Source organism: Leucoraja erinacea, chromosome 36 (genome assembly GCF_028641065.1).
Source record: "Leucoraja erinacea ecotype New England chromosome 36, Leri_hhj_1, whole genome shotgun sequence".
Lineage (NCBI taxonomy): Eukaryota > Metazoa > Chordata > Chondrichthyes > Rajiformes > Rajidae > Leucoraja > Leucoraja erinaceus.
This window is the reverse complement of record NC_073412.1, coordinates 12,654,463-12,665,293: the sequence shown is the minus strand read 5'-3', so window position 1 is coordinate 12,665,293 and position 10,831 is coordinate 12,654,463. Positions and strand designations below refer to the sequence as shown.

Sequence of the window (10,831 nt, the reverse complement as noted above, 5' to 3'; positions counted from 1 at the left end):
TAGTGAAAGGCTTGGATAGAGTGGATGTGGAGAGGATGTTTCCACTAGTGGGAGAGTCAGTAGATCGTAGCCTCAGAATTAAAGAACATTCTTTTAGAAGGAGGTAAGGAGGAATTCCTTTAGTCAGCGGGTGGTGAATCTGTGGAATTCTTTGCCACAGAAGGCTGTGGAGGCCATGTCAGTGGATATATTGAAGGCAGAGATAGATAGATTAGTACGAGTGTCGGCAGTTATGGGGAGAAGGCAGGAGAATGGGGTTAGGAGGGAGAGATAGATCAGCCATGATTGAATGGCGGAGTAGACTTGATGGGCCGAATGGCCTAACTCTGCTCCTATCATTTATGATCTTAGGTATTCGGTTCGTTAAAAGCGGTGGTTTAGGTTAAGAGGGTGGCAATGGTTTTTGCCACACTTCCCTTCATTGGAAATGCTACTGAGTACAATAGTTTGGACATCATGATACAGTTATTGGAGTCATTGGTCAGGCCATATTTTGAGTACTGCATGCAGTTTCTGTCGCCCAGATGTAGACAAGGGTCAGTAAGTGGAAATGGTGCGGAAAAGATTCACCTGGAGGTCACCTGGACTTGCAGGCTTGAGCTACGAGAGAGGTTGGTTGGATAGGCTGGGACTTTGGAGGCTGAGGGGTGATCTTATTGAGGTGGACCAGATCACGAGGGGCATCGCAAAGTGAACACTCACTGTCTCGTCCCCAGAGTTGGAGGTTCTAAAACTAGAATCCTCTCAGAGAGGCGAAATGTTTCAGAGGGTTAGCGAATGGCATGTTGGCCTTTATAACAAGAGGAATCAAATATAGGAGCAAAGAGATCCTTCTGCAGTTGTACAGAGCCCTAGTGAAACCACATCTGGAGTATTGTGTGCAGTTTTGGTCCCCTAATTTGAGGAAGGACATTCTTGCTATTGAGGGAGTGCAGCGTAGGTTTACAAGTTTAATTCCCGGGATGGCGGGACATATGCTGAGAGAATGGAGCAGCTGGGCTTGTACACTCTGGAGTTTAGAAGGATGAGAGGATATCTCATTGAAACATATAAGATTGTTAAGGGCTTGGACACGCTAGAGGCAGGAAACATGTTCCCGATGTTGGGGGAGTCCAGAACCAGGGGCCACAGTTTAAGAATATGGAGTAAGCCATTTAGAACGGAGACGAGGAAACACTTTTTCTCACAGAGAGTGGCGAGTCTGTGGAATTCTCTGGGCGGTGGAGGCCGGTTCTCTGGATGCTTTCAAGAGAGAGCTAGATAGGGCTCTTAAAAATAGCGGAGTCATGGGATATGTGGAGAAGGCAGGAACGGGGTACTGATTGGGGATGATTAGCCATGATCACATTGAATGGCGGTGCTGGCTCGAAGGGCCAAATGGCCTACACCTGCACCTGTTGTCTATTGTCTATTGACTTCAGGGGTAACTTTTTCACTCAGAGGGCAATCCGTGTCTGGAACAAGCTGCCAGAGGAGGTTATAAAAGTGGATCTAATTATGATTTCAAAAGATTTTTGGACAGATATATGGATAGGAAGGGCTATGGGCAAATGCAGGCAAATCCCACACTCCAAAGACATACAGGTTTGTAGGTTAATTGGCTTTGGTAAAATGCTAGAGATTGTCCCTAGTGTGTGCAGGATAGTTTCTGGTGTACGGGGCGATCGATGGTCGGCAGGGACTCGTCGGGCCGAAGGGCCTGTTTCCACACTGTATCTCTACAGTCGAAAGATGTGGCCAAACGCCGGCAAATGAGACCTAGTTCAGGTAGACATGGGATGAAGGGATGAAGGGCCTGTTTCCATGCTGAAAATTCGATTAATGCCCCTGTCCCACTTAGGAAACCTGAACGGAAATCTCTGGAGACTTTGCGCCCCACCTAAGGTTTCCGTGCGGTTCCCGGAGGTTTTTGTCAGCCTTCCCACCTGCTTCCACTACCTGCAACCTCCGGCAACCACCTGCAACCTCCGGGAACCGCATGGAAACTTTGGGTGGGGCGCAAAGTCTCCAGAGGTTTCCGTTCAGGTTTCCTAAGTGGGACAGGGGCATTTACACACCAGGGATCCTTGTGTCGTCAGGCTGGGCATGTGGCAGGAAGGCGGAGTGTATCACTGAGATATTACTTTTAAACTAATGATGTCAGCACAATTTTCCAGCCTCCCTCTGTTGAACAAGCGAGTCCCCACCCAACAGAAGGTCGAGACAGGTAGTAGGTAAGGAATCAGATAGAACATTAGTGTGACAGCACAGATTGTTTCACAGGTCACCATGGCCTCTATGTTGCTGGCAACATCCACATTGACTGCCCACCCCTGCTGAGGTTGTGATTAACAGCTGCCTCCTTGGACTGCTGTCCTCTGTGTGGAGAATGGGAGGGAGCTCCTGGACTTAGCCCAAGTGGTGAAGGAGTTTTCCATTTTTTAGTTTAGAGATACAGCATGGAAACAGGCCCTTTGCCCCCCCCCCCTCCCCCGTGTCATAGACTTACATAGATAGAAACTAGGTGCAGGAGGAGGCCATTCGGCCCTTCAAGCCAGCACCGCCATTCATCGTGATCATGGCTGATCGTCCCCTATCAATAACCCGTGCCTGCCTTCTCCCCATATCCCTTCACTCCACTAGCCCCTAGAGCTCTATCTAACTCCGGCCCAACCAGCGATCCCCGCACATTAACACTATCCTACACACACTAGGGACAATATACACTTATACCCAACCCATTAACCTACAAACCTGTACGTCTTTGGAGTGTGGGAGGAAACCGAAAATCTCGGAGAAAACCCACGCAGGTCACGGGGACAACGTGCAAACTCCACACAGACAGCACCCGTAGTCGGGATCGAACCCGTAGTCTCTGGCGCTGTGAGGCAGCAGCTTTACCGCTGCGCCACCGTGACGTGCAACCTTCGTGGACTCAACCTTTCAGGTTCTGACCCGGGGAAACGCCAGAGGGATGTAGGGTGATGGGTATATTTACCTGTTCACTGGATATCTGCACTGGCTCTCTCAGTACGGTCCACTGCACACTGGGATAACATGGAGGGGTGGTCAGCGATCCGTTGTACCGGAAATACTTGTCCAGTCGGCCTGGCAGGAGGTCGTGTATATCAAATCCCGGGATCACGATCTTTTGACCTGCGAAAGATCAACGTCGACATGTCAGTTTCAGTTTCCTGTATTAGTGGCATAGAGTGACACAGTGTGGAAACAGGCCCTTCGGCCCAACTTGCCCACACCGGCCAACATGTCCCAGCTACACTAGTCCCACCTGCCTGCGTTTGGTCCATATCCCTCCAAGCTTGTCCTATCCGTGTACCTGTCTGACTGTCTCTTAAATGTTGGGTTAGTCCCAGCCTCAACTACCTCCTCTGGCAGCTTGTTCCCTGCACGTGCCACATGCACGTACACCATTGTCATGTGTATCGAGGTACAGTGAAAAGCTGTACCTCCCGTCTCCCAAACGCTTGTATATACGGGCCATACGTAAGTAAGACTCCTAACACGATAGGATGGTTTCTATGTGAAGGAAGAAACTGCAGATGCTGGTTTAAACTGAAGATAGACACATAAAGCTGGAGTAGCTCAGCGGGACAGGAAGCATCTCTAGAAAGAAGGAATGGGTGACGTTTCGGGTCGAGACCTTTCTTCAGACTGATAGTTTCTATGATGCACATTGGTGCATGTCACTGGGGAATGACAAATTTCCGCCATCTTCTAAAAAAGTAAAGACCTTGATGTGATTTCTCAGTTCAGTTGAGTTTAGTGTATTGTCACGTGTATCGAGGTAGAGTGAAAAGCTTCTGTTGCGTGCTAACCAGTCAGCAGAAAGACAATACATGATTACAATCGAGCCATTTACAGCATACAGATAAATGATAAGGGAATAACGTTTAGTGCAAGGTAAAGCCAGCAAAGTCCGATCTAAAATAGTCCAAAGGTAAATAGTAGTTCAGCACTGCTCTCTGGTTGTGGTAGGATGGTTCAGTTGCCTGATAACAGCTGGGAAGAAACTGTCCCTGGATCTGGAGGTGTGCGTTTTCACACTTCTATACCTTGTGGCTGATGGGAGAGGGGAGAAGAGGTAGTGGCCAGGGTGTGACGTCCTTGATTATGCTGCTGGCCTTGCCGAGGCAGCGTGGGGTGTAGATGGAGTCAATGGAAGGGAGGTTGGTTTGTGTGATGGTCTGGGCTGCGTCCACAATTCACTGCAATTTCTTGCGGTCTTGGATGGAGCTGTTCCCAAACCAGGCTGTGATGCATCCCGATAAAATGCTTTCTACGGCGCATCTGTAGAAGTTGGTGAGAGTTGTTGGGGACATGCCGAACTTCCTAAACCTTCTCAGGAAGTAGAGGCGTTGGTGTCAGGAACAGCTGGCGGTGAGGCAGGAAGTGCTGAGTCCACATCTTGCCGTTACTCAGATGCTGTCTGTATGGAGTTTGTACGTTCTCCCCGTGACCTACGTGGGTTTTCTCCGAGATCGCTAGTTTCCTCCCACATTCCAAAGGCGTAACGGTTTGAAGGTTAATTGGCTTCGGTAAAGATGTAAATGATCTCTCGTGTGTGTAGGTTAGTGTTCGTGTGCAGGGATCGCTGGACAGCACAGACTCATGGGGCCGATGCACCTGTTTCCATGCTGTACAGTATCCGTGTTCTCCAGGGATGCTGCCTGACCAGCTGAATGGCTCCAGCATTTTATGTCTGTCTTAGGCATAAACCAGCATCTATTAATTTTCCTCACTACCAATTGCAGGTAGTTCTGCTCTACCGCACAATTTCAGAAGGTGAATTGGATATAATGCAACTTCTATCGGGAACTAGAGACACGTTTAAAAGTTACTTTGGAAATTGACAAGCATGAAAAAAAATGCCTTGGAAACAAACAGTCTAGATTGTTTCCATGTAACCTCCCTGCAGTAATCAGACATCGTTGACTGAAGCTGGCCACTGTAAGTGATGAATGATCACTACTATTTCAACAAGAATTTGTTAAACGCGGAGGCTATACTCTTTTTTTTAGTTTGCAGTAACAAAAATAATGTTAAATAAGACTATGTTTGAAAATCCTGTGGGAAAGAATGGAATAAAAAGGAACTGCAGACGTTGGTTTACACCAAATATAGACACAAAATGCTGGAGTAACTCAGTGAGATGCTGCCTGATGCGCTGAGTTACTACTCCAGCATTTTGTGTCCATCTGCAGGAAAGAAATGTTGTTAGTGTGAGTCCCCTAGTCCCTGTCCCCATTTCAGTTGTACTAGTCCAGTTGTAGTTAATTGTCTTATGTACTGAGGTATCGGGGAAAAGCTTTGTTTGATGTTGTAAAGGGGTCTGTCACACTGCGGCAACCTAATCTGTGAGTTTAGATGAGTTTGCCCTTGACTCAAACCCACAGCATGGTCGACACAAGGTCCTATGAGGTCACTGGAACTCTCCTTCATACTCGAGGGAAGTTCCCGCATACTCGCGGCCTCAGCTAGGTCACGGAAAATTTTCATCATGTTGAAAAGTTTTCCGCGAGTAAAAATTGGTCGGCATGGTGCTTTTGAACTGGTAGTGCAGTGGTGTGGGATCGCTGTGTAGTTACAGGCAGTCGAGGGCAGCCGTAGGCAATCTCCTTCACTGACTGGGCATTTTAATTGGCTCATTGGAGTTTTCAGGGCCAAGGAAAACTGACTGGTAGGTAAAATGCGCGCTAAACTTTATTATACTTCTTAAAAGGGTCTCCACTCCTTCTCTCCCCCCTTCTCTCTCCGCCTCCCCCTCTGCGCTCTCTAAAGGACTTACCATACACTGTGCAGCCGTCTTTTACATTCCTCTTCATCGTGGGTGTGAATTTCAGAGTGCTGTCCCGCCTTCCCTGGCCTCCGCATTTGCAATGTGTGTGTGTGTGTGTGTGTGTGTGTGTGTGTGTGTGTGTGTGTGTGTGTGTGTGTGTGTGTGTGTGTGTGTGTGTGTGTGTGTGTGTGTGTGTGTTGTGTGTGTGTGTGTGTGTGTGTGTGTGTGTGTGTGTGTGTGTGTGTGTGTGTGTGTGTGTGTGTGTGTGTGTGTGTGTGTGTGTGTGTGTGTGTGTGTGTGTGTGTGTGTGTGTGTGTGTGTGTGTGTGTGTGTGTGTGTGTGTGTGTGTGTGTGTGTGTGTGTGTGTGTGTGTGTGTGTGTGTGTGTGTGTGTGTGTGTGTGTGTGTGTGTGTGTGTGTGTGTGTGTGTGTGTGTGTGTGTGTGTGTGTGTGTGTGTGTGTGTGTGTGTGTGTGTGTGTGTGTGTGTGTGTGTGTGTGTGTGTGTGTGTGTGTGTGTGTGTGTGTGTGTGTGTGTGTGTGTGTGTGTGTGTGTGTGTGTGTGTGTGTGTGTGTGTGTGTGTGTGTGTGTGTGTGTGTGTGTGTGTGTGTGTGTGTGTGTGTGTGGTGTGTGTGTGTGTGGTGTGTGTGTGTGTGTGTGTGTGTGTGTGTGTGTGTGTGTGTGTGTGTGTGTGTGTGTGGTGTGTGTGTGTGTGTGTGTGTGTGTGTGTGTGTGTGTGTGTGTGTGTGTGTGTGTGTGTGTGTGTGTGTGTGTGTGTGTGCGCGTGTGTGTGTGTGTGTGTGTGTGTGGTCGGTCGATCCAGCTTGTGATTTTCCAGGCGGGTGCCCTCGAGCTTGAACGTCAGCGACACTCTTCTGAACTCGCGGATTATGTTGCCGCAGTGGGACAGCCCCTTAACATAGCTTTATATCACATGAGGTCTTTAAGCAACTCAATTATCGTGTCAGGGCAGGGTTGTCTAAGTGGAGGATAGGCACAAAATGCTGGAGTAACTCAGCGTGGCAGACAGCATCTCTGGAGGGAAGGAATGGGTGACGTTATGGGTCTGAAGAAGGGTCTCGACCCGAAACGTCACCCATTTCTTCTCTCCAAGATGCTGCTTGTCCCGCTGAGTTAGTCCAGCATTTTGTGTCTATCTTCAGTATAGACAATTCATTTCTGTGGATAAACAAGTGGTATTTTATGCAACTTGACAATAGAGATCTATTTTTAAAATCCTTCCCTCTGGCCATTTGCCTCATTGCACTAGCTGTTGTACTTGTATGTAGCTTGAGCGTTTGTCATCACTGGGCCTGTACTCGCTGGAGTTTAGAAGAATGAGGGGGGACCCCATTGAAACGTGCAGAATAGTGAAAGGCTTGGGTAGAGTGGATGTGGAGAGGATGTTTCCACTAGTGGGAGAGTCTAGGACTAGAGGACATAGCTTCAGAATTAAAGAACGTTCTTTTAGGAAGGACATGAGGAGAAACTTCTTTAGTCGGAGGTGAATCTGTGTAATTTGCCACAGGAGGCTGTGGAGGTCAAGTCAGTGGATATATTGAAGGCAGAGATAGATAGATGAGATAGATAGATTCTTGATTAGTACAGTTGTTGATAGGATGGTTCAGTTGCCTGATAACAGCTGGGAAGAAACTGTCCCTGAATCTGGAGGTGTACGTATTCAAACTGTTTCTACACTAGCAATTTGGATGATAATAGTTAATATTAGTAGTAAATCACACCAAATTAGATTCTTGATTAGTACGGGTGTCAGAGGTTATGGGGAGAAGGCAGGAGAATGTGGTTAGGGGGGATAGATGGATCAGCCATGATTGAATGGCAGAATAGACTTGATGGGCCAAATGGCCTGATTCTACTCCTGTCACTTACAATCTCATGATCCTATCATTAAACACCTGCAGTTCCTTCCTACAAATCACCTTAGTGGAAAACAAGCATGGATTAACTTTGTGGAGATCAGTTTCCAACTCAGCCACCTCCTTACCTTTATACTGAATGTCGTTCAAATGCTTAAAGATCTGGTCGTAGGCAGGGTTGAAGGGCCCAATCTGAAGCAGAGAAGAGGAGTTAGCTGAGTGGGGCTGCTGCCTCAATGATGGAGTCAGGGTGCAGGGCCACCATATTCAAGTGCAATTTCATACCATTTCATGCAAGGTGCAGGGCCAACACATTCAAGTGCAGTTTCATACCATATGGAAGCGGGGAGGAATGGAAACGGAACAGATACCTCTAGCAGAATCCCTATCACGGCCAGCCCATCCGCTTTGTCCATCGCCATCGATATATTCTCGTATTTCTCAGAGTTGTAGTGAACAATGTGCAACTGTGTGGAGAAGTAACGGTGGAGGGGTGAGTAAGAAGGAACAGCAGATGCTGGTTTCAACCAAAAATAGGCACAAAAAGCTGGAGTAACTCAGCTGGACAGGCAGCGTCTCTGGAGAGAAGGAACGGGTCTTCAGAAGTCACTGGACGTAAGCTCTGTGTTCGTAATTCACAGGGTTCCATAATATAAGATGAAATCGTTTGCTGGAGATCGTATTTTCTTAGTCCATTGATGTAAACTCTACCCGAAAGGTCCCACCCATTCCTTCTCTCCAGAGATGCTGCCTGTCTCGTTGAGTTACGCCAGCATTGCCTTCACTACATACAACACATTGCTCTTCAGGTGTTCCACAGACATAGGAGCAGAATGAGGCTATTCGGCCCATCAAGTGGGCAGCACGGTGGCACAGCGGTTGAGTTGCCGCCTTACAACGCCAGAGACCAGGGTTCGATCCTGACCACGGGTGCTGTCTGTACGTTCTCCCTGTGACCACGTGGGTTTTCTCCGGGTGCTCCGGTTTCCTCCCACACTCCAAACAATTGTCCCTAGTGTGTGTAAGTGTGCGATGATCGCTGGTCAGCATGGACTCGATGGACCGAAGGGCCTGTTTCCACACTGTATCTCCAAACTAAACTAAAAGTCTACTCCACCATTCAATCATGGCTAATCTATCTTTCCCACTCAACCCCATTCTCTTGCCTTCTCCCCATAAGCCCTGACACCCGTACTAATCAAGAATCTGTCAATCTCTGCCTTAAAAATATCCATTGACGTCCTCCACATCCGTCTGTGGCAATAAATTCTACAGATTCACCACCCTCTGACTAAAGAAATTCCTCCTCATCTTTCTCAGCGTACGCTCATTAATTCTGAGGATATGGCCTCTGGTCCTAGACACTCCACTCCCACTAGTGGAAACATCCTCTCCACATCCAAGCCTTTCATTATTCAGTATGTTTCAATGAGGTCCCCCCTCATCCTTCTAAACTGCAGCGAGCACAGGCCCAGTGCCGTCAAACATTCATCATACGTTAGCCCACTCGTTCCTGCACAAGATCATTCTCGTAAAACCTCCTCTCCTTCCGGTTTCTCGGTGTCCATATCGCTGCTGACATCTCCTGGACGGACAACACGACAGCGGTCATCAAGAAGGCTCAGCAGCGGCTGCACTTCCTGAGGGTCCTCAGGAAGCACAACCTGGACTCTAACCTGCTGCTGACCTTCTACCGCTCGTCCATCGAGAGCCTGCTGACATACTGCATTACAGCACGGTATGGCAGCTGCACCATGGCAGACAGGGAGAGGCTTCAGAGGGTAACCAGGACAGCGCAGAGGATCATTGGCTGCCCTCTCCCCTCCCTGATGGATATCTACACCTCCCGCTGCCTTAGCAGGGCAAAGAAGATCATCAAAGACAGCTCCCATCCTGCGTTTGGACTGTTCGACCTGCTGCCCTCTGGAAGGCGCTATAGGTGCATCAAATCCAGGACAAACAGACTCAGGAATAGTTGCTTTCTGAGAATTATAACTACTATAAATTCAAATTCACACATGCATTGACTACACCGCGCAACACGGACTTCCATCTGTATATATGTATATATGTATGTAGCGCCGCAGAATTTGTGCACCTATTCCCCCCCCCATCTCCCTTCTGTTATTTGTTTTTTCTGTTTCTTGTTTTTTGTGCTAAATTGTATGTATGCACTGAGTACGAGCAGCTTTCAGTTTCACTGTACATGTATAGTGACAATAAATGGCATATCTATATCTATCTCTGGACTCTCTCCAACTCCAGCATACGCTTCCTCAGATATGGGGCTCAAAACTGCTCACAATGTTCCAAATGCGATCTGACCAGACCCTTCTAAAGCCTCAGCATTACATCCTGGTTTACAGTCTAGTCATCTCCGTACAACCGATTCAATTTGCAAGTGAACCTTCTGGGAACGGGATCAGCAGTCCCGAGTCTTTCCAACGTACAACATACACAGACCTTGTCCCTGATCACTGTAAGGCCAGCTAGACGTACACCGGACAGTCCACACCTCTACTCCAACTACTGTAACCGGCTGACGGCAGAGGGAACCGCAGGTGCTAGAATCTTGAGAAAAACAGAAAGTGCTGGAGAAACTCAGCAGGTGAGGCAGCGTCTGTGGAGGGAATGGACGGGCAACGTTTCGGGCCGGGACACTTCTTCAGGCTGATTGTAGGGGGTGGGGAAAGCTGGAGAAGTGGGGGGGGGAAGCGGGGACAAAATTGGCAAGTGATAGGTGTATACAGCTGAGGTGCGTTTGATTTGCAGATGGGTGGAGTAAGGGGCAAAGGCTAGAGGTGAATAGGAGACAAAGACTTGTCAGATAAGGAGAGAGGAGAGGAGTGAAATGTAATGCTGGAGGTATGCAGCTGGACTTTGGACACGAGAGCCTGCAGGCAACTTTAGACTGATATTGGGTTAACCCAAACCAGATGAAGGAAATGTCAAAGCTGGCAGAAAAGGCAAGAAGAGGGGGAGAGAGGGAGGGATATGGGTGGAAGGGGAAAGGAGGGATGTGAAAGGGGGAGCGGTTGGTATGCAGGGCAGAGGGTGAATAGACAATAGACAATGGGTGCAGGAGTAGGCCATTCGGCCCTTCGAGCCAGCACCGTCATTCAATGTGATCATGGCTGATCATCCCCAATCCTGCCTTCTCCCCATATCCCCTGACTTCGC

At 48.3% G+C, this 10,831-nt stretch overlaps 1 protein-coding gene across 1 annotated transcript in view; it reads right to left on the bottom strand.

Annotated features, from left to right (window-relative positions):
• ca12 (carbonic anhydrase XII) overlaps positions 1-10,831 on the bottom strand; it is a 91,517-nt gene that overhangs the window by 18,462 nt on the left and 62,224 nt on the right. Inside the window, exons 5-7 of the mRNA XM_055662802.1 lie at positions 8,023-8,118; positions 7,780-7,843; positions 2,978-3,135 (exon numbers count right to left, since the gene is read on the bottom strand). Of these exons, the coding sequence (XP_055518777.1) occupies positions 2,978-3,135; positions 7,780-7,843; positions 8,023-8,118 (318 nt within the window). The remainder of the gene's footprint in view (positions 1-2,977; positions 3,136-7,779; positions 7,844-8,022; positions 8,119-10,831) is intronic.